Source organism: Oryza brachyantha, chromosome 2, assembly GCF_000231095.2.
Source record: "Oryza brachyantha chromosome 2, ObraRS2, whole genome shotgun sequence".
Taxonomy (NCBI): Eukaryota; Viridiplantae; Streptophyta; class Magnoliopsida; order Poales; family Poaceae; genus Oryza; species Oryza brachyantha.
In genome coordinates this window covers 7422213-7447161 of record NC_023164.2, presented here as the reverse complement: position 1 = coordinate 7447161, position 24949 = coordinate 7422213, and the positions used below count along the sequence as shown (strand labels likewise).

The window sequence follows — 24949 nt, the reverse complement described above, 5'->3', positions numbered from 1 at the left end:
CCAATCAAAAACCAAAAAGCTTAACCCTCCATATCTTCCTTTAGTTAAGGCTATTCTTTAAAGCCTGGATGCAATTCTACACCTTTCACTGACCCATTTCTTCATAAAAGCAAAAGTAGGCCCCCCCAAAAAAAAACAAAAGGGTTTTGCCAGGGAGAGCAGCAGAGAGAGAGAAAAGAAAGGGCAGCCAAAGAAAAAGATAACTAGTAAAGGTGGAGATAGATGGAGAGGGAGAGGGAGGCAAAATAAAACACATGACTTCTTTCAAGCTTCTCACACTCCTCCACTAATAAGTTCTCGTGCCCATGAGAGATTCCCTTCCCTCCAAAGGCTCCTTTGCTTTCTCCCCTCCCCTCTCTCTAAAGGTTGACCTCAAGAGCAAAAAGGAGATCACCAGCTGAGCCTGAGACAGAGAGAGAGAGATAGAGAGAGAGAGCTAGTGAGCAAAAGCTAGAGAGAGAGAGAGAGAGAGTGAGTGCTTTGCTTGGTTGCTAGCTAGAGAGGTTGCTTGGGTGGAAGATCATATCAGCATATCAAGGAGGGGAGGGGAGGGAGGGAATATGGATAGGGGAGTCCTCCACAAATCATCAGCTCTAGTGGGGGAGATGGGGGAAGGCCATGGATGGTGGAGTGTGAATAATTTGAGGCCCCCCTTTGCTGAGCAGCTTCACAATCCTTCTCTCTTCTTGCCATCCTCCACCACTCCTTCGTCGTCGTCTTCTTCTTCTTCTTCTTCTTCCTCCTCCTCCTCTCCTCTCCATTCCTTCTCCTCGTTGCTGCTCTCGAATCACTACCCTCTGCCGGCCACGACGACAAGCACCGCCGTGCCTTGGCTTGACAGCGGCAGCCGCCATGGCCTGGCGCCGCTCCAGGACCCATGGAGCCATATCTTGCTGTAAGTCTCTTTCTTTCCCTCCCTTTCATTTGTCTGTCTCTCTCAAACTCTCGCTCTCTTTTTCTCTCTGTGTTTGTGTGTGTGATCACACAAGGTTAATATTCTTATAACTAACTTGTTATTGTTCAGGGAAATGGTCTGTTCTACAATTGTTCTGAATAACCGCATGCGATAATATCACAATTAATCACGCTTAAAACTTCTTGCATGCCTTCCTCCCTCTTTATATATACTGCAATCATGCAGAGGTGGATTGGCTAATGGTGAAGAGGGATACAGCAAGAACTGGGAAGGCCAGGTGCTGTTCCCAACCACACCGGCATCTGCTGCAGAAGCTGATCATGGGAGCAACAGCTACAACATCTACAGCACCACAACTAGCCATGGGAGCAGTACAAGTGACGATGCTTCCCAATTGGTCGCAAGGCCGTCCTCTTCTCCGTGGGGCAGTGGCGGCATCCATCACCACCACAACGCCTTGCAGCAGCAAGCAGCAGCTGCAGCTGCAGCAGCTGCTGCTTCCTCTCCTAGGTCTTCTTGCATCACCTCTACCACCTCCCTTGGAAGCAACATGCTGGAGTTCTCAAACAACAGTTCACCACGTGAGGTAGGGGATACAGTACTCATACATACAAGCTAATTAATCTTAGATTAATTTGTTTTGTAGTCGCCTTTTTGGTGTATTGTTGCCATGCATGTTTCTCATCTACTGCAGAGTGAAGAGTTAAAGGGCTTTTTTTTAATGAAGTTCATCACCTTTTGGATGGTTAGAAAGAGATCAGTACTGTTACTTTGTGTGTGTAGATAGATAAAAGTTTTTCTCTTGGAAGCAGTAAAGATGGATGGCCATGCTGATAATTAATTACTTATGTATGTATGAAAGTTTTGGGACTTTGCTTCAATAATCCTTTTTGTGTTTCTGCTAGTGCATCAGCACAGCATCTGGAGCAGCTTTCAAGAAGGCTAGGACCCAAGAACCCTCCCCGGCTCAATCTACAGTCAAGGTCATCTCTCTCTCTCTCTCTCTCTCTCTCTCTCTCTCTCTCTCTCTAGATCTCTCATTGAGCATGGGCCAACCATTCAGAGCAATCTAATTAAGCTAGCAATGAAGCTAAGCTTTGCTTGCTGAAACGGACAGGCATGGAATCATTGTAGGTTAAGAGATAAGGTGAGATGGGCAGGAGATGGAAATGATGGCATTCTTAATTAGTATGTTTTGCTTGTGCTTTTTTCTTCAGGTGAGGAAGGAGAAGCTAGGGGATAGAATAACTGCTCTTCACCAGCTTGTCTCCCCATTTGGGAAGGTACATGCCACTACATGTGTGTTAGTACTTAGCTTTTAGATTTCAGCAATGAGAAGAGAATAATTGTCACTAGACTAGAATATAACAACAACTGATGAGTGAGTCGTTGATAAGGTAGAGTTACTTAATTATATAAACAGATTATTATTATTTCAGTAAACAACAGTACTATACATGAAACCAGTTGGAAAGACAATGGATAAGACAATATTATAATTATGGTGCTATGGCCACATTTATAATGTCAACTAGTCCTCATTTTTAGCATCTTCTGAGATGAGCTGTAATTATCCAGAGAATGATTATACCTTATAGATACCTAATGGATATGAAAAGGGAAAGAGTACATAAATGCACACAGATCTAATATGTGGCACCGGTTTATCACTATGGTCTTAAAGTATATATAAATTCACATTAATGCAAATTATGCTTATTTTAAGCAGTGAAATGAGTTCTAACATAATTAATTCAAGTCAACATTATAATATCTGTTCATAAAATTATAAAAATATCTCTCAATAAAGAAATAAAAATTAATGAAATTTTAGAGAAAGCAAAGGAGTTTAATTATACATGCGAGAACTATATATGTTAAGTCCAGCTACTAAAAAATATACACAACTATATACTCCCCTTTCTAAAATATAACAACCTATTATCATGATTAGACACCAAAGAGTAGTATAAGCTGTCCATGTTGGAATTACTAGCTGATCTCTAATTAGTATTACAACGTCGTATTTTGGGACAGAGGAAAGTATATATGACCATCTCTAGTTAAATGTAATTTATATGCATGCATGTGCATATGAGTGTGTGTATATATATATATATATATATATATGAAAGTGTGTCCAGTGGTATCTTGTGGTGGATTCTTTTGTATCTTCTATTTAGCCCCTGATGAGCAGGCATGTAATAAAAGAAGATCCAAATTTCCAGAGAAAAATACAAAAAAGAGATCCTGACATGGGCTAACCTCTCTTTTATGCCAGACTGACACTGCGTCTGTACTCCTTGAAGCCATTGGGTACATCAGATTCCTACACGGTCAAATTGAGGTCCAGCTCTTCTCTCTCCCTCTCATCTCTCTCTCTCTACCCTTCTCTCTCTCCCTCCTCCATGCAGATGCAGGCCCATACCTCTGCAGGAGCTCTCAAACACTAGTAGTACCACATCGATCATATCCATGTATCATAAAATATATATTAATTTTTTCTTGGTCATGCATGCAGGATGATTGCAGGTTGTGCAATTTTGAGTTTTTGACACAATATACCTTTTGGAGATAGCTCCATGCATTTCTAGCTAGTATGGCATGCTTTGACACATGGTACTAAAATTCTAGCTAATTGGAGCATTATATAGCTATCTACGGTAGACGCATGCATGTACTGTGCTATACACAAACTAGCTCCATAAAATGATACATACGAATACATACACACATGCTTACATAGATCGGCAGGTATTCTCTCCGTTCCACATTATAAGATTTTCTGGCTTTAACTAGATTCATTTGTATGTTAATAAATCTAGACACATATAGAAAACATATACAATTGATACGTCTAGACAAACCTGAAAAATCTAATATAGAACGGCCGGACGGAGTAATAATGCATGCGAGATATTGGATGTGCTGGTAGCTAAGGAAGGAGCTGGACAGGTTGAAACAAAAAGAGGCAGAGGCTGGAGGCCGGACGAGATGTTAAAAAAGCTGCATAGTGTGTGCATGCGTCGCCCTAGCTAGCATGCAAGCTCGCTCGATGGTCGATCGATGCAGCATATGCATGCATGCAGGGATGGTCAGGGCAGGGAGAGCCAGAACGCAAATCTTTTTAGCCTGCAGCGGCTCTCAACTCATGCAACAGTGCTTGCTTGCCTTTTCGCAAAAAAGCAGCCACACGTTGTCCTCTGCGCATTGCCATCTCAACAGCTTTTCTTTTTTTTTCCCTTCCCTTAGCTTATTTGCTTATAGTACTAGTACTGCTACTACACAATTATTATACTATTAAGTTCCTAATTAATTAATTACTCCTGTTGTGGTTGATTTCTCCAGGCTCTGAGCTCGCCGTACCTTGGCAACAATGGCGGCAGCAGCAATGGAGGAGGAGGAGGTGGTGGTGGCTCCAGCTCCAGCAAGCCCCAGCAGCAGCAGCTACAAGCAGGCAGCAGAGTGAGTAGCTCGATCGATAACTGCAGCACTGTAGCTAGGACTACTACTGTGCATGCCTGTCCCCACCACATGATGTGTGCACAATTCCCGAGGTTGGCTGCTGCTGCAGGGCAGGGTTTAAGTTTTCTCATCATCACCGTGTGCATAGTAGGGTTTGCAAGACCGCGCGGCGGTTACCGCGGTAACCGTGCTCGGTAAGCCGCCGTAACCGAGTTTAAATTTAAGTAAATTAAAAAATTTGAGCAAATTTAATAAGAAAAATATATGTGGTATATGTTGATATATATTGTAGTTTTGTCAAAAAAATTAATGAAAAAAAATGTATTCCTAGCGTAATTAAAAATCATAAACGAGTATTTCGGGAAACAAAATTAAAAAATAATCTATTGCAAGTAATATTTCATAGGAAGATGGTCAAGTATATTTTGTGTTGAGTCATTATTAATTTACACTAGACACTAGAGTACATAATGTTGAAATACAAATATACAACGATGGATATATGGAAAATATGTATAGAGAAAAATTATATGTGCATCTTAGTACGTACATAATAGTTTTATTCAAAATAATGGGTAGTAGGTATAGTTATAACGCAACAATCAAAATGAAGTTGTTATTACTTGTTATTGGAGTGAATTATTTGGTGAAGGGTGATATGCCGGTGTATGTGTATGTTACAATATTAAGAATTTAGAAAATGTTATGTGAAAATTTTCTTGTTTTCCCTATAACATGTCCTATTGTCATAAATATAGTCACAAAATATTTTTCCTATTTTTATGTATTTTTTTAGATTTTTTAAAGTTTTTTTTGCATTTGACATCACACCCGCGGTCTTCTCGTGGTAACCGTGGTTTCGGCTAAAAAACCGCGTGGTAAGCCACGGTAACCGATGTTCTTGTATGTTGTTCCAGCAAGTAGGTACCGCGGTTTTCGTGGCCTACCGCACGGTAACCGCGGCAAACCGCGCGAGTTTAAATTCAAATTTTTTGGATTCAAATTCATCCCGGTTTTTGCGGTTACCGCGCGGAAGCGCGGTACCACGGTTTTGGTGGCTTGCGCGATAAGGGCGCGCAAGGGAAACCCTGGTGCATAGATCTGCACGCCTTCATGCGCATATTTGATCTGCTGCATTTTAATAGTGTGTGTTTGTGGAATGGGTTGTTTTGGTTGGGTCAACAGGGGTGAAAGGGAGGGTACATGTTGGCAGAAAATAGCTAGGTTTGTGTCTGCACCTGCTAGCTGCTGGCTTAAGCCTGTTCTTTTTTTTTTAATTTTCTTTTCACTATGGCAATGCAGTTATATATGCAGATGCTGCAGGCAGATTCATTATTGGGTGGGACCTGATAGGTAGCTAGGGGCCTAATCTCTTGTAGCAGAGGTGTTTAAGTTGTTGAAAATATAAATATAAAAGTTTTACCGATAAATTATTCTTTTTTATCGCTAATACGTCATTATTTGACTTATTTTCGGTAATTTGCTAACCGATAGGGCCGTAGATTGCATGGTCCTTATTTGGTCGTTGTTGCTACTTTGTTGGTGTGGTCCATGTATGTAGGAAAAATGTTTTCGTCCTTACTTAGTTGTTGTAGCATTATTTTCTGGCTCATATATATGGTTGTTGCTTGGGGTCGAACATAGATCACACTAGCTTGAAAGTTTAGACGCAGATCTTTACTAATTTATCCTTGGTGCAATCTCTAGCCTTTTTCTTAAAATGATTTTATGGTCCTTCAAGAAATTCAGAGGTATATATGGTGCCTTCTATTATTACTAGTTCATAACCCCGTGCATCGCTACTGAATTTAAAATAAATAATTTAAGAAAATATCAAGAATAAACCGTAGCTGCACATATCAAATATACTAGTAGCTTCTTTATAGGAGTAATTATTGTGTGAAAACTGGCGTATTCAAAGAGGAAAACTCTCTCTATATATTACTAGTTATTGACACAAATCACTTTGTAGGATTGACACAAACATTTATTCCACCATGTACGGCAGTAGAATACATTGATTGTGAGTAATTAATAGGTGGCATAAGGCTTTGTCATGACACAAACACAATGATCGATTTGGTGGGTGGAAAACCGATGAAAAATTGTGTCATACAACCACCTCACAATTAATAAAGTATACATGCCACTTTTTAAGTGCACACAAAATTTAATTCTTTCATCAGTGCTACAATTTATTCTAGTTATGTTAATTAATTTATTTGGGAAGCATGACCCTCTCATACCCAATTAATAATGAAATGCCCCCACAGCTTGTCCCATAGACAAAAGTTAATGTCAAGAGATTGTGTTCCAAGTACGTTGTCAATTACCATCTGTCATGCATGCATCTGTTCTATGTCAAGTAGTACAATGGTGGTTACATTTTTGTTTTATGTTTTTGGCAGCTAGGCTAAGTTGTCGGGACAAAAATATACAGTATATAATAGAAAAACTGCTTGTACATGTATACTTGTAACCGCACCGGCGAAACAAAGGCTTTTTTATTATTTAATTTCCAATAAAAATTCTCTTTTAGGAAAGGTGATACTAGCTAGACGATCATACATAAGATCAAACTCAAATTTATATATACACTATGAAATTCACAAGTAGCAAATTTAGCAAACAACAATAATCAAGATCGTTTCTGTATTTTTTTTTCGTTTGATGTTTTCATGTCTGCTTGTCCAACCTTAATAATCTGGTAGTTTAATTTGGTTTTCACTAGATATTGACCCAGCTAATAAGTTTAGATATAATATGTATCCACAACTATATATAACCTCGCTATGATTTTTCATGTATCTCATACACTTGAAATATTTTATCTAAATTGTGGCTTTATTCAATTCCAAACTACTTACCTGCACAGGTGTGCATGTTGTTAATATTAGGGTTACGTTCTTCATGTACTGGTCTCAGTATATAATATTCTTTTGATCCACATTGACACATGCACACTGCAGAGAACAGTTCATTCTGCTATAATTAATTAATCTAATCATTGCAATTGGATTGTACTGGTCGCAATAGACTATTCTTCTGATCCAAGGTGACACATGCATTTGAGTCTGCAGTACAACTGCAAGAGAGAACAATAAAAACTGCCATGCATGCATGGGTTAGATTAGTTTAGATTAGGTTACGTAATGGCAGAACAAACTTTGCCACACAATAATCAAGAATAAAAAGCTTATGCTTATGATTTTATTCAGAGAATCGTATCTCTGTGAGATCTTTCGATAAAAGTATTGAGAGAAACTTTATGCCTGACGAACCAAATATATATGCCTGGTCGATAAAAAAGCTAGCTGTTTGATTCCCTTTAATTGCTATTTTTATAGGTGCAAGGAGAAAGGAGCAGCATATTTCCAGAGGACCCTGGCCAGGTATTAATAAGTGTAACTAATGAATTATTTGATCAATTAGTCATTTTTTTCCTTTATGGGATCTATACCCAGCTGATCAGTTAAGTAAAGCACAAAAGAAAAGATGATCCTTTTGTTCCCAAAGGAGCTTTTAGTTTGTCTAAAGCTTAATTTGCTTTCATTGGTCCATAAAAGCATCCTGGAAAGTTAATCATGTATGGGGCCAGTACTTGTCTCTAGCTTTACACCTTTAATAACTATCACTGCAAACTTAGCTTTGCTTAATTACTTAACTAACACAATATACCCTCTTTAATTATGTGGTTCCATGGTACGTACCACCAGCTCCTACATGACAATGCCATGAAAAAGAGAGGACAGCCTGATCAGGTCAGTCATCATCTCATATATATATGTAATTTCATTGATTTAAATTTCATGTAATTAAATGTATAGACAGTGGTTTGAAAAAAAATATTTGTAACGTGTAAAAAAACTCACTAAACATATGAACGAGCCCGTCCGGATTCATAAGCTAAAGATAGATACTCCAGTTTAATGATTCTTGTCATTTTGGACATAGGATATGGTCTTCTAAATCAATTTTTTACTGTGATTTTCTATTAATATATAATAAATAAATAAATAAATGTTTATTTTTATGAAGGTACACTATATGACTCATCTATACATGTTGCCCTATTAATTTGAAACTGCATATTTTGAAAGTTATTAGTAGTTAAAGTTTTAAAAGTTTGATCACACACTCATCCAAAACAACAAAAAACTTATGGAATTGGACTATTTATATTATATATAAGACGTAGATATTAATTAATTTAATTTAATTAATCAGGATGAAATCAGTGAGGAAGCGAAGAAGGTGGATCTGAGGAGCAGGGGCCTGTGCCTTGTTCCTGTGAGCTGCACGGTGGACGTCGGCGTCGACGCCGGCCCGGCGGACTACTGGGCGGCGCCGCCGGCTTTCGGCATAGGCTTCGGCCGCTAGCTCGACCGACCGACCGACGCAGCCCCGCGGCGGCGGCGGCGGCGATGTCGATCTGTGCCCAATGAAGAAAAAACGGCCGGCTGGAGAATCGTATCAATGGGGGATATTAGATTACATTACAAATTACAATCACATCTCACGTACATGACATATCATGCATGCTTAACTGCATTGATCGATCGAGCTGCATAACATCAGGAGCAGCCATCCTGCTGATCGAAGAAAAAGATCCTTGTTAAGGCTGGTTCCTCTTGATGCTATGCATTGCAGAACGAATCTCACATATGCATGTATGCTTGCTTCCACTGATGCATGCAACTGAGTATATATCTGGTAATGTGTGTGTTTGTGTGATCGATCTAGAGCTTGTGTAGCTAGCTAGAGATCGATTGATCTGTTGAATTGGATGTGGATGCACCGGAGAAGAAGGTAATGTATGGAGAGACAGCTGCTCAAGTACCTCTAGTATATGTAATGCTAGCTGCAGGTATTGATCAAACATTGGTAACACCTTGTAATTTAATTAAGTCTTTGTCACGGTGAATATGCATGCATGCATATATGTCACCTAGCTTTAATTGCCACGCGATAATAATGGTCATGAGTGTGTAATGCATGTGTATTTAAGTTTATTTCGTTGCAATTTGCTGTAATTTGCTTCGAGTGATGCTCCTAGCAGACTGTCTCATTTTCCTTCGTTGTCCATCGTCCCCAATCCACGGCTACAATCCAGTACCAGTGGTTTGCGTCCTTGCATATACTAGTCCACATCTACGCACCTATCTTTTGGCTTTAGCTTATGCTTATAAGTCAAATTTTAAATTTTTAATTGTAGATTTGGAGTTGGTTTTGAGTTTTTTTCACCAAAGTTTTATTTTCCAGCCTTGGATTTTAGATAACAAAGATTACATATATAAAAGTTTTATTTACAAATTATTTTTTATTTGCAAGCATGTTATTTGACTTTCTCTTTGTTATTCTTTTTTTCTTCACACTAAGTTATAGATATTTATATGGTTTTTAATGCATTTGTTGCATCATTACTATTTCAAACTATAGATTGATAGTAATAAATAAAAATATAGATATGTATAGAATTTTTTAAGACGAATGACCTAATATTATTTTCACATCATTATCTAAAAAAATATTATTGTCACATATTAAATCCTGTTTTTACCTATTAATAGTTTAAGATTTTGATATTTAACTGCATACATTATAGCTAGGATCATTTATTAAACAACAGAGGGAGTATGTGCTTGGATCACAAGGATCAATCGGTCACTACTAAATTAATTGTATCTGGCAACGATCCAATAGTACTAGATAATATGACTGCAAGTTAATTCCTACAATCAAAATGGACATATAAAATAGAAAGAAAAAATGAATTCTTTCCGTGAGACACGGTGCCAAACCTCTTGTGTGAAGGACAACTTTGTTTGAATTCAAAGGGAGGAAATATATACATGTGAGTTCAGGTGGCAACAACTTAAAGCTGGGCCCAAAACCGGCCAGGGCCTCTAGCTGTATATGCTACCAAAAGAGGCCTAGAGCATTGTGGTGACTGAAACTTGTTGGTCTGCTACTCCGCTTGATACTCCTTTGGCAGAGCGCTGCGCTTTCTTTAGTTAAGGAACAAAAAAGTGGGACTGTTTTGGTCCTATTTGACATGCCTCAATCATGCCTTTGGTCCTTGGGGCGACCTCCCAATTAGGGGTGTTAACAGAGCGGATTCGGACAGATAGTAGTCATACCATATGCTAAACCATAAATTTTAACGGATGTGTAGCGGATGCGGATATTTTCGGATGCGGATGCGAATTGTTGTGTATGTCCGAAATAGTGCGGAGTCGGCTTGGAAACGGATTGTTATAACCGGATGTGATATGTGCATGTTATCAATACATTGTCATTCAATATTGATGAAAAAAATTTGGGCTAGGACTTTTGATTGAGTGCTTTATGGGCTAACAAACTCGGATTATCTGCTAGAATGACTATCGGATAATCCGGTAAGAAAATCGGATAATCCGCATCCACTAGATATTAATGATACCACATCCGTATCCAAATCAACAACTCACTATCTGAATCCAAGTCCGTATCCACTGGATAGTTGCAAATCCCTACCACATCCTCAATTTGAGCGGATTTGGATCGAATATTATCCGATCCGTTAACACCCCTAGCCCCATTGGCAACGAGCTGGCCCTGACGAGACAGGCAGGTACTTGGAGAGATCATAGCTACCTTCTTGCCAGATCGTATCTAGGATCTCGCCCTCGCCCACCGAGACAACCTATAGATGTCAATAGATTAGATTGGAAATTGACCAAGTCAAAGCCGATGGATGAACAGAGGCAACCGGATAGTAGAAGGAGATAGCGGCAGATGGAATTCCAAAATGGTCAGGGGTTGAAAAATAGAGACCGTGTTGAAGATGGAGTCTAAAAGGTAATCAACTGCTCCCTCCATTTCATAATGTAAGATGTTTGATTTTTTTGCTTGCAATGTTTGACCATTTGTCTTATTCAAAAAATTATGGAAATATCATTTATTTTGCTTGTGACTTACTTTATTATCAAAAGAACTTTAAACATGACTTATCATTTTTTATATTTGTACTAAATTTTTGAATAAGACGAACAATCAAACATTGTTACCAAATACAAACGGAGGTAATACGAGAGTTTATGTTACGCAAGTAAATTTAGGCCAGTGTGGTATATTGAGTATGTTTCTATAATCGTAAATAGGAAATAAGTTCCGGTACGAGTTCGATCAACACAATATCATACCAAGGGTATAAATATGTGCACTCTTGGTCCTTGTAACTCAGATTTTAATCAATACAATTTTGGTGCATCGCCACTTTAACACTTTTGACGGAGTGAGCTGTCGGCATACGATTGCATCAATTCTATTCGATCTCCTGTAATGTAAGTTAGCTTTGTCGCTAGATCGGCTAGGACTTCCTCAATTAAGTTTGATATTCTGGTTGGTTAATTCGATGGGTTTATCTAGTATCCTGTTATGATCTAGATTGCTTTGCATGATTAGATCTATTTCAATTTACCTATTAGAGTTCATACATCGTATCAGTTTAATTCTAATTTTCAGTTACTTCAAACTTAATTTTTGCTTGGTTCGGTCTGATCAATTATGTTTGTTGTTAGTTAATTTAGATCAAATTGTGTGCATATATCATCTGTTTTATTGGAGCTCTAGCCAATAATCATCCAAGTGATCTATGAGCTAGACATTTAAGTTGATATAACTGATAGCTTAAGCCTTGTTTTTATTAATATCAATTGTATAATGTCTCGATTTGGTCCAATCTATTAGGATTATCTTTAACAAGACCAAGGCTTGTGAGAAATTATATGTGGCTTAACCTAGGCCAATAGTTCACCCTATTTCATTAATTGTCCATTAAATACACATAATATTTATTCTGAGTTTATTTTCACTAACACCAATCTTTTATTCTCTCGGTTCAATCCGATATTCTAATATTGTAGTTAGTAATTGTTAGCTTAGTAGATATTATGTACTGTTTAAACTTTTAGATGTTAGAATAGGCCTTTATGACTTAATTACTTAAAATAACTAAATCGACTTGTGCTTAATATAAGAACCATAATTTTTTCTTTGTTAACTTCAATCTGATTTTCACCAGTGACGCCAGCTCGCTCTGGGCCACATATATTTCTCCCGCTCGATGGAGGGTTATGGGCCCTAGACGGTCACCCCCTTACCTAGGCAGAGCTGAGCTATTCATCACCACCACCACAAGCAAACACCACTACTCAATGTTAATTGGACACCAAACAACAAACCTAGTCTAACTTGCAACGCACGGTAAAGAAAGGTGGTGTTAAGTGAAAAGACTCTACTACAGATTTAAGCGTCCATGACGGGTCAAAACGATGTATTTGAGATGACTCATCTCTGATTGGTCAAAAAGTAGCTCGTTTGAGACATAGTACTGAAAAATGACCAATCAAATATGAAAGGTCATTTGTGATCGGTCTTAGGTTTAACCCATCAAAACGACCTACACGAATGCAAATTCAAATTATTGAATTTTGCAAACGATCTTGCATGGAGACATGTCCTATATCAAAGTTGAAGATCTTAGCACATTATCTACAGCTATATAACTGGCAACATTTTCATTTGAGATCATTTACATTGCCGAATATGCTTACTAAATGATCAGAAAAATCAAAATTTTGAATTTTTTAAATGACTTCGTACGGAGAAATGACATATATCAGAGCTATATAGCTCAACTATATTAGAATTTTATACTCCCTTTGACCCAAAAACACTTCATACTTGGCTTACATTGTTTGTCCCACAAATTCTTCATTTTTTAGCAGTTATTGCATTGTAGTTTGCTAAAGTCTTTTTGGGACGAAGGGAGTAATTAGCAATATTTCCATTTGAGATTATTTACTTGCCCAAATATACATTATAAGGTGAGATCCATTTTGAAAAAAATAAAATTTTAAATTCTTAAAAAAAAGCCTTGGATGGAGATATTCGTTACACAAAAGTTATAAAACACAGTGATATGTAAAACTTTGCGGTGATAACCTTTTTATTTATGTCACCTAGATTATCAAATATATCTTAAATAATTTGGATATGAATAGTCAAAAGGATAGCACTAATATTGTTGTTGACAACTTGAGCCCTATAGCTGAGTTGGTATTGGTGACGTGTTGGGGGGAGAGAGGTCTTAGATTTCGAACCCTCTCAACCACATGTCCTATATGACACCTTGAAAATTTGTGGATTTGTGGATAGTGATATGTGACCATGCATACCGCTCATCACATATAAGAGATTCTTATCAGTAACCACTTATCTATGATGAGCTTCACCCCTTCCATAGATGTAGGTTCCTTGGTAGTGAGATATACCTAACCCTAGTTTAATATGCCACCGCAAAAGATGTCCCAAAGTGAAATTTACTCAATAAACTTTTATATTTTAGATAGTACCATAACCGAAAAGACCTATATACCCTCTTTATCTTTTTCCACTCCCATCTTGTTTCTTCTCACTTAAATCTTCTTCTCCCCTGTCGCTCCCCACCTCTTCTCTTCTAGTCTCCCATCCACTAGCATCGCTCTCTCCTCCCACCACTCTAGAGCAACCTTTCTAGAACATCATTGAGGAGCTCAAAGATATAGAATGGACAAGCTTGATGACAAGGACAAGGTTATTGTTAGTAGATCCAGAGCTCATCAACATAGAGGAGCTCACTTGTAATATATCTACTTGGGTCACTTTCTGGTACTCCCCTCTATCTAGCCTAGGGATGACAATCATGTCTAACTACCCATTTAACCGGGGGTAAAAACTCTATTAAGATAGGTTATGTTATTCATTTTGTATTTGCATGTATGATATTGGGTGAAAACCCAAGCCCGATGGATAAATGGGCATGAGTATTGGTAGCCACTGCCATGCCCTCTTTACCCGTTTACCCACCACAACCAATCGATATATGAGTGTTAGTAGTCCAAAATGTTTAATGTATAGTTAAGTCAACTTTAATTTATATCTTGCACATAATATGGTTATCTTAAGTTGAACTCTTCTTTAAACCGCTTAAAAGATAGGGTAGTTGAAAGTTAACCCACGAATAAAATTTGTTATTATACAAATGTTCTATTGTTCGTAATACACACATGGTATGTATTATGATGGGTAAATGGGCAAACTTATGGGTATTTACCTCCCACATGTAATGGGTATGAGCAAGATTTCATACACATCATAGATAATAGGTATACCCTCCGCACAAAATTATCTCGCGGGCATGGGTATAGGTATGCACTATCCGTGCCCGCCATGCCCGATTACCATTCCTAATTAGCTTCTTCCACCAGATCTCTTTCTTTATCTCCTCCTTTGTCAAGCTCATCCTCGAAGCACTGCACCATCATCGCCCAATACGTTGCCCTAGGGTATGGGTTTGATCTAATGCCACATAAGGTCACTATGATCTCTGCAGATCATGTGCGACCCCACGTTACCATGGTTGTGATTGCGGTGATGGTGCAACTCTGACATGAGTCTTTGATACCATTATCGATGGAGCCTTAGGTATTAAAGCTGGTCATTTCAGGCTCGGTGAGTAAGGGTGGATATTTGAGTATTTCGATTAATTACGAGACTAACAAAATAGTCTCTGTCTTGGTCATGACCAAAAAATCAACAACACTTCCATTATTTAAATAAATGATTGAGATTTGTATAAAAAAAATATATATAGGTCGTTAACATGCCAAGCAAGATTCTTATTGTGTTGGATATGTGAACGAGGAGTATGAGTATGGATATGAAAACTAGAGTTAAAAAAACCTACTACTAGATATAATATAATGTTGAATTAGATCAATTTTTTAATTAAACGAAAGAAATAACAGAACTTGTTGAATCCTTCGCTACCTAGGACTGAATTTCACCATCAATATCTCTTATTTCCCCCACCATACACGTGAGCAACTTACTACTTGTGGATCCCCAGCCCATCCCACTCACATGGATCCTGGGCCGACACGTAAGCAGATCAAAGTACTTGACTGGTGGGCCCACCACCTCGGCAGCTAGCTAGCTTCAAAGAGAGCGAGCCGCAGCAGAAGCGAAACCGGAGTGCCCATGCCCGCACGGCCGCACCCTTCCACCCCATGGACCTCGCCACCGCCGCCCCGCGCGCCGCTCCCCGGCTCCGCGGCCCCCGCCGCCGCGCCACCACCCTCTCTCCGCGCGCGGCCGCCGCCTCGCCCTCTTCCGCCGCAGCGTCAGCGGCGCCCGCCTACGCCCCCACGCCGCGGGACCGGGCCCTGCGAACGCCGCACAGCGGGTAAGGAAAAAAAAAATCTCTTTCCCGCTCCCCAACCTCCTCTACAATAGTCGATGGCTACTCTGCATGATTTTGTTACTACCTTCTATCCTGATTCCGAAATGTAGGATTCAATTTGGATTCTTGGCTAGCTCGGATTTGGATGCTTCAGAGAACACTCTTACATGATTTGCAGGTTCGAGGCGCAGTTATCTCTAACTGAATGTTCTTGATGATGGGATGGTTCTGGCAGGTATCACTACGACGGCACCGCGAGGCCCTTCTTTGAGGGATGGTACTTCAAGGTGGCCATCCCCGAGTGCAGGCAGAGCTTCTGCTTCATGTACTCTGTCGAGAACCCCTTGTTCCGGGACGGGATGAGTGATCTTGATCGGCTCATACATGGTCCGCGGTTCACTGGCGTGGGGGCGCAGATTCTTGGCGCCGATGATAAGTACATTTGCCAGTTCACCGAGAAATCAAACAACTTTTGGGGGAGTAAGCTACTTTGGTCAAAGATCCCTTCTTTTTCCATTGTAAAAGTTGTTCCTTTCCTGTTCTCTGTTCAGTGTTGACAGGAAAACATATCCGCGCTAACAATCAGTTTCTGTTCCACGCAAAATGCTAAAGAGCTGACTGTAAAATCTTTAATAAAGCAAGAATAGACAAGGTTGTTAACAACTACAAAACAATACCAAACACTTTAAACCATAACAAACGAATTCTATCATGGTAAACTGAACTCAGCTAATTCTTGCTTTTCCGCTCCATCCTGCTTGCCCGCTGCAGATTGATGCAAAGATGCTTGTGCAGATCTTTGGTCTGAACCATCACCTGAGTTTGCAAAAGAAGAAGTTGTTCACTACAATGCACCGTGTCTTCTTTCATTCTTTTTTAGAATTTGTAATCGACTTTTTTGCGGAGCTAATCAACTTTTTTGTGAAAGCAAGATTCCTTCATATTATACATTGATTTTAGATAAATTTGTGAAAATGTTTTGATATCAACAGGGAATTGTATTAGACAGACCTTGTGGTCTAGTTCTGGGAAAGTTATCGAATGCAATGTGTTCAGATAGGAGTGTTATGCTGCAAAATCTAGTTAATGTGGTTAACACGAGGTTATTGGTTAGGGATACATATCAATTACTACTTTACAGCAATCAGTCACAAAACAGTGATCCTTTTGTCATTAATAAAGTCAACAAATATGTCAATTTGAACAATTTCTACTGGTTTATATTTGAAGTTACTAATAAAACTAGAACTTATTTGAAGTTATTTTGTTTTCTTGATGGATATACTTGTGCATTCATACTCAATCCACACCTTCACATACAGTTCAACTTCATATATTCGTGGGAGCCTTATTTGTTTTCAATATAGTGAGTATTCAATACATCTAAAAAGGTAAAACATAGTAAAAGAAAACCCCATATCAAAAGTTAGAACACTACAAACTAAGATGCGATACAAGTATTGATTACTTCATGTTCCTTTTGTTTGCAGTTAGTATTGCTTTTCCTGTTCATATGAAACTTACTAGTGCATCACAATATGTTGATTTCTAAATTAATAAGCTGCATTTCATAGGTAGGCATGAACTAATGCTTGGAAACACTTTCATTCCCAATAATGACTCAACACCCCCAGAAGGGGAGGTTCCCCCTCAGGTAGATGCTTTATGGATTCTTATGAATTGTAAAAACTCATAATGATCTGCATCTATTCTCTAAATATTGTTCCCACTAACATATATTAAATGCCATGCCCTGAGCTATGCCACATCTATTTAGTATCCAGTAAATTCATAAGAAAAATCTTAAGTTTATTTTTTAATTTGTGTTTACTAGCTGGCTGCCTTTCATATCTAGCATGGTTAGTTATTTATACATTGGATTTATATATGATTATTTAACTGACTAGCTAATGTGCATGAGTTTTGTTTAAATAATAAATGGTAATGTATGTAATGAAACACATACTTAATCATCATCTACTTACTCGTTTAGGAGTGCTTCTCATTCTATAATGTGTGGTGCTTATTTAAAAAAAAATGCATTACAAAAAGTCTATACTTAAGGTAAAGCTGGTGTTTGTGTAAGGGATATTCTCAGTATACATTCTTGTATGCTTTGGTACTAGCATGCAAGTTTCTGATTTAATAATAAGCGGACTTATTTATTGTTCTATTCACCTTGTATTTCCTCTGGTTTGTAGCTTTTTACTTTCTACCTCACTTTACATGCAAACAACTTTCTTCAAGTAATCAGCAATTGTTATGTTTCATTATTTAGGAATTTTCTAATCGAGTTTTGGAAGGCTTCCAAGTCACACCTATTTGGCATCAGGGCTTTATACGAGATGATGGAAGGCATGTGTATCTTAATATTCATCCAACATCTATTCTTTTAACTACTATTGTGTTTTTTCAGGTTCATTTGTAAGTCATTAGCCATTACAGTTTATTACTGGGCATTTTTCTATCACTTAAGCTTGAAAAGTTTCTTCCCATAGATAAAACTATAGATGATAGTTGGATCTGCATGTTGGGAATCTATTAATTTTGCTCATCAGCACAATGCTAAATGAAATAACCTGAGAATTGTATTCTGGCCAATCAGAAAATATTACTGTAGAATCATGTACAGAATTTGAAATACCAGCTTAGTACAAAATTATTGGAAAGGAAGGATGCTTGTTTGTACAAGGAGACATCCAATACTATTATCTTTTGAACACCATGATTTTCTGGATCTGAATTCTTAATTCCGAAGCACTAACCAGGCAGATGAATTTCCTAATCTTTGAAAGGGACTGATGTAATTGAAAACAGGACAAGGTAAAATGTTCAACAAATATAACCTTATATCTTGCACTTTCCAAGTTATGAAGGACAACACACTTGACATGTTTATTGCCTATTTGCCTTCTCAGAGAGTAATATAGAAGTTTGTAGGCTTTAGCTGCTCCACACTTCTTGAACTATATATTGTGCCGTAAGAGATTTTTAACTGCAAATCCATGCTAGAGTGGAAATACGGTGATGCGGTGCTATCGTTGCTTATACTTTTATGTAAATTTATTTTTGGGAAAAAATAGTACTCCCTCCATTTCATAATGTAAGACCTTTTAGCCATATCTAGATTTATCCATGGACGAACGCATATGTGTCTATATTCATCAGCATTAATATGAATCTGAGCGGGGTTATAAAGTCTTACAATATAGAACGGATTGTGTAGTTCATGTGTAGCCATGATTGCAGATAACTAACAAAATTGCTTTTCATGGTTTGATTGTATTGGATGTTACATATTGTAGGAAACTGTAAGCAAATCTGGTAAATGCTTTCAGTTTTATTTAGTACTAATATTATGTAATGTGCATTATTAATTTATTATTCTGATGATGCTTATATTGCACGCAAATCCCAGATAACTCCTACTCCCTCCATTTCATATTATAAGATGTTTTGGTCCTACCTAAATTCATCCTAGATCAATCTATATGTTTTATATATGTGTTCAGATTGATTAGCATCCATATTAATCTAGGGAGGGCTAAAAAATCTTAATAATATGGAACAGAGGTAATACCAGTTAATGTTAGGACGATATCATACCATGTGTAATGTTTCCCTCCAAAATGTAGATAGCGATCAAGCAGAAAAGGCTGTTTAAAATTACCTGTTGCCCCCCTTTCAGGTCAAAGTACGTGCCAAATGTTCAAACAGCTAGATGGGAGTACAGTACTCGTCCAGTATATGGCTGGGGTGATGTCACATCAAAGCAGAAGTCAACTGCTGGGTGGCTTGCTGCTTTTCCTTTCTTTGAACCTCATTGGCAAATATGCATGGCTGGTGGCTTGTCCACAGGTTTGTATTTGATAAGCTGAACAGAGAACTATTTTATTAGTCTTTAAAAACTGTTTTTCATCCTAGGTAGATGACACATGAACCACCGAGTAATTCACTGAATGAGACATTCATCTCTTGTGTAAATTCGCCATGTATGATGGAGCTGTAATTCTTAACCGAAATTGTGAAAAATTGTTTTCTATTAATGAAGCTTCACCTCATTATTTTCTATAATATTTCCTGTAAGAACACAAATTTACACTAAAAAATATCAGGAAATATGACTAGTCCTATCTATATGTCCAAACTTTTATTCCATCGAGTATGATGTCTCCAGTTCAGTCCTATAGTAGTGCACAATTTATTGATTGGATTAAGAAGGTGAAATTTTTAAACATTGTCTTCAGTGCCATAGCAGATATAAATAATGATGCTAAGCACAAGCTGCGAAAGTAAGGTTGTATTGCACGTTGTGAACATATCTGGGCTAACAGTTTTGAGAAGGTTGAAATACATAATATAATATTTCAAGCGAGTTTTTCATTATATAGTCTATGAAAGTTCACTATATGCCATGACATTTGCATATTATATCACTTCTTTGTACTTCTTTGTACCCTTGTATAATAAACACCTGTACTGGAATAGCTTATGTATTTAATCTATAAAGGAGGTCACACTGCATCTTATACAAAACTCGTATGATAATATTAAGTTAATAACTTAATAATAACTTCTGCGAATGGACTAATCAGGATGGATTGAATGGGATGGAGAGCGTTTTGAATTTGAAAATGCTCCTTCATATTCAGAAAAGAACTGGGGTGGAGGTTTTCCAAGGAAGTGGTATTGGGTGAGTTTTTCTGTCTTCTTTCTGACCATTCATCCTGATGTCATGGCTACATTGTAATACTGAATAAGTATTGCATCATTTACCGACAAGAAAATATGTTCTTTCTTTGTTTAAGGCCCTATTTGTTTCCACTTAGGACTATTGTCGTTTAGATTATTAGAAGTAATTTAGAACAAACGAATAGATTATTGTGACAACTTATTATAATATAGAGCCCAGATTACTATAATCTCATAAGCTCCTCCAAGAGTGCATTTTTCGTTGGCTGTGTACATCCTCTTGGATGTAGAGGCCGGTTTAATCCATTATCTAAAAAAAGAGTGCTTTTTTCAGATTATGGGGGTGGCTAAAGACCCACTAGGCCACTACCCTTAGGTACTTCAAACTAATTACCCACCTTGTCATCCATTCCCTGAGAATAGTTGAGGGCATTTTAGACTTCAGTCTTGCAAACTGAGCAATTCAGGCCTCGAATAATCCAAAGAAACAAATAACCCACAAATTATTCTACTCTAGCTTATAGTAATCTGGCTTAATAATCTTGATTACAACAATTCAATAAATAGGGCCTAATTTTGTGTTTGGTGTTGCCAGTAATATTCACCCATAGTTTCAGTAATAAATTGGCACGGAAGAATGGTTTTACAAGATATAATTCTTTACTCAAAGCTCAATAGTTTTTTTTTTTTGGCATTGCTGCACTTTGGCTATCCTCTTTGACCTTAAAGTCCTGAAATCTTATGGAGTATCCACTGTGTTGTTTATTTTATTTTTCAATGACTATGCAGATACTTTTGTAGATCTCTCCAAAAGTTCCCTTCCTGTGAAGTCTATACTATGTTAGGTTTTCCTTTTCCTTACATCCCAATTCTCAAAGCAATTTGTTGGTTATTTGGATCCCTTGCCTCACATGGATTTGTTCATTTATGCCTTTGGTAACAAAAAACAAGAACAAAAAAAATGCTTGCCTTGCCAGCCAACCTTACCTCATAAAGTAAGGATATTGTTGCTTGTGAAGTTCCTTGCTCACAGGGCAAAGGTTTGGCTTTCATCTCGTCGTGCCTCTCTTTGTAGGAAGCTGGGTGAAGATTCTGAAGTCTGAACACACCGAGTGTGCTATAGTAAAAAAAAACCTTCTATAAACATTCGGAGTGTGCTATAGTAAAAAAAATACCTTCTATAAACATAACTCAGTTAGTTAAAAGTATTGAGTTGTACTGGTACTTCTGAATATCAATTATAGAGGCTATACAATTCTAAAATTTCGTGAAACGGACTAATATTTCATGAAATATACTATTATTGTCTATGTTTTAATTTGATTCAACAATTTACATGCACGGCCAAACTAACTAGTTGTACACCTTTGCTCATACAGATCCAGTGCAATGTCTTCTCAGGCGCATCTGGTGAAGTTTCTTTAACGGCTGCTGGTGGACAAAGGAAAATCGGATTAGGTGAAACCTATGAAAGTCCTTCATTGGTAGAGTCCTGAGTCCTGACACTTAAAACTTTTAATCTGATGCATACTTCTAGTTTATGCTGCAACTTAGCTCATCATGCAAGCTTGATTACTGGATATCTGCTAGTAAGGCAAAACATAATACTATTGGTAGGCCCGTTTGTAAAAAAAAATGATTTGACAGATCATTTTCGAAGTATGGGTTTATTTTAATTTCAAGACTGGCCACAAATATGACAATTTAGGGATTTAGTGGACAAGTGTATTGCGGTGGTTATGCCACAAATTAGTATCCCCTATTCCCCTTTACCACAGTGGTTTTAAGCTCATACTCAGATCTGTTATGCTTATGCATCATGAAAGTTTCAATACTTGTATGTATCTGCTCAACTTCCATCCGACAGTACCGCAACAACTAGGCATTTGACAGAACCAATGCATGGCAAAAGCACTGGCAGCATAATCGTCAGTGCTGCCTGAGACTTGGAATAATCTCTTGTTCCAAAAAGAAGTGCATCATTCTTTGTTTCCTTTACATGTCCTATGGTGTTCCTGTGATGTTATTATGGATTCTTCTTCTTTATAGAAGGTCCGACACCATTCTTATCAACTTTCTTGCCTTGATTTTGTACTACGAGCCTCAACATTAATGCAACTATGGGGTTCTAGGTGATAGATATAGTTGTCTTTAGTCAGTAATTTCAAAGGGATGCCCGTTTTCTTTGTGCCATCGATACTTTCATGTCTAAATGTGACATGAACTTTCTTTCACAAGCATAAACATGTAATGACCAAACAGAAGATTCACAGATTCAACTACCCACATAGCAGTCCTTGTTTGTTCTCTGCAGATTGGTATTCATTATGAGGGAAAATTCTATGAATTTGTGCCTTGGACTGGAACAGTAAGCTGGGACATTGCTCCTTGGGGTCACTGGAAAATGTCTGGCGAGAACAAAAATCATCTGGTAATTACCATCCAATGTTGATTGGCTACTATTCACAATTGAGAAAGATTCCTACTTAGCTTTCCTAGTTGTATTGTAGATGTTTCTTAGGTTCTATTTATGGCATTCTATGATCCTTAATCAGTATTCAGTCTTTGAAAAGGAGACTGTATAGCTTTCCGAGGAGGGCTCCTAAACACCTAGGGCTAGTCTGTCACCAGACTAGTGCCTAGCTCCTCTCTGGTGAACACTACTGTTAATAACATGCACTACTACGCTACAGGTGGAAATAGAAGCAACCACCAATGAACCAGGCACTGCTTTGCGAGCTCCAACTATAGAAGCTGGATTAGTGCCAGCATGCAAAGACACCTGCTATGGAGACTTGAAGCTGCAAATGTGGGAAAAAGGAGATGATGGTGGCAAGGGAAAGGTATGTATGCATGATGATGAAGCCATCTGAATTTGTTTTCAGTTAGCTTAGACATTAGTTATTACTCCTGCAAAATCTAACATGCCGTTTGGCTTAATTGCGTCCAAAATTGAACTTTATATTGCTGAAAAAAGTGAACTTTGATCATTAGATTGTTTTAATTTATGGTGTTGCAAGCTAAAGAGTCATAATAATATGAAAGTACTTATAAATGCAAATACAATTCCATAATTTTGCTGAGCTAATTGTCAAACAAAATCTGTAGAGCCTGTCCCATGAAAGTGTGGCTGGCTTGTAGGAGTAGAAAGCAAATGGGGGAGATAGTGGCAGAGCTGTATTATACGATTCACAAGGATGGCCAGGTGTGGGCTTATAATTGCAAACCAGTATATGACCCAAAATTGTACTACCCTCTCTGTCTTACAATATAGCAATTTCTCCACGTCACCCTCATCTCTGTAAAAAGAAAACGAAGTGATTACACAAATGCCACTATTTAGTCTTAAAATAATCTTACAATTATTATGGCCACCATGACCCCTGATGACCTCTAATACTGGCGCAACTAATTTTTTTTTCACCAATTCAATGTTGGTTGTTGAATATAGGATACTACTTATGGATGATGCTAGTTGCCAACTATGCTGTCATGCTTTCCATATTCAAATACTAAAAGAATATTTTGAGGCCAAGATAAACACATTCTTTAGTCTTTACATGCACACTTGGTGGGAACAATATCTGGTTTTGTGCATACGTGATTCATGGACAGTATTAGCACACTTCTGTTGAATATAATACAGTGACATTTCGTTGATTTAGTCACTAACGCTTGTAACCCTTTTTTGGATCAAGAAAGCTCTTGTGTTGCGATTTGCTCTAGAAAACCGTAACAAGAATTACAACAAAGATTATATGGCACATTACCTACAATGCATTTCCTATTTGTTTGCAGATGATACTCGACGCCACAAGCAACATGGCGGCACTAGAAGTTGGTGGAGGCCCTTGGTTCAATGGGTGGAAGGGCACCACTGTCTCAAACGAGCTTGTGAGCAACGTCGTCGGCACACCGGTCGACGTCGACAGCCTCTTCCCTGTCCCATTTCTCAAGCCTCCTGGCCTGTAAGCATAGCATAGCATTGCCCAGGTTGAACCATCAATAAGGTGAGAGATGAAATAAGCCATCTGGTCCTTAATCACGCCTTGAGTCTTGATCCGATCTTCACTTAGCATCAATCATGGTTTCAGCCAGCCAGCTACAGGAAACAGTAGACAAATCAGCATAAGAGTTTTTTTTTCTTATTGGTTTAGAGAAACAGGAACCGTTGGGGTGAGGTGAAATCATATGCGTCAAGAGTATTTTTACTGATCATGAATGGAGGCTGTAATTCAAGATGACAAGTACTCTACATGGTGTAATATGTTATAATTCATATCAGTAAGTTCCATTTATGCCCATCTAAACTTTTGAAGTATTGTCAGGCAGTGAGCCTATTTGAGTCCCATCTCACTATCTGGTCAAAATTGGCTAGCGGATCCTGTCACGAAGCACACTTTTTCTGTTTTATCTTTGACATGTCCTCTTGCAGTCTTGCCGACAGAAACGTGGCACTTAGGGGCTGTTTAGTTCACAAAAATTTTCACCCAAAAACATCACACCAAATCTTTGCACACCTAAATAGAGTATTAAACATAGATAAAACAAAAAATTAATTGCACAGTTACGTGAGAAATGCATTTACGTGAGATTTGTGAGACGAATTT

General features: G+C 38.0%; 2 protein-coding genes across 3 annotated transcripts; both read left to right on the top strand.

Moving 5' to 3' along the window:
* Window positions 1–302: 302 nt before the first annotated feature.
* Window positions 303–9456, top strand: LOC102699283 (transcription factor bHLH133-like). Of its 2 annotated transcripts, XM_040520279.1 has the most exons (9): window positions 303–895; window positions 1142–1502; window positions 1822–1899; window positions 2134–2199; window positions 3198–3263; window positions 4265–4381; window positions 7729–7773; window positions 8098–8142; window positions 8609–9456. In XM_040520279.1, exons 1-9 carry the CDS (start codon window positions 561–563, stop codon window positions 8759–8761), a joined length of 1266 nt encoding a protein of 421 aa, XP_040376213.1. In that variant the 5' UTR covers window positions 303–560; the 3' UTR covers window positions 8762–9456. The 2 variants fall into 2 exon arrangements, with proteins under 2 accessions (XP_040376213.1, XP_040376214.1); XM_040520280.1 differs by lacking the exon at window positions 3198–3263.
* A 6003-nt stretch (window positions 9457–15459) lies between these two features.
* Window positions 15460–24708, top strand: LOC102712058 (probable tocopherol cyclase, chloroplastic). The gene is made up of 10 exons (XM_015833067.2): window positions 15460–15650; window positions 15883–16127; window positions 17222–17301; window positions 17926–18002; window positions 19336–19505; window positions 20243–20340; window positions 21719–21823; window positions 22654–22770; window positions 23033–23182; window positions 24138–24708. Exons 1-10 carry the CDS (start codon window positions 15475–15477, stop codon window positions 24309–24311), a joined length of 1392 nt encoding a protein of 463 aa, XP_015688553.2. The 5' UTR covers window positions 15460–15474; the 3' UTR covers window positions 24312–24708.
* The last annotated feature ends 241 nt before the right edge of the window (window positions 24709–24949 follow it).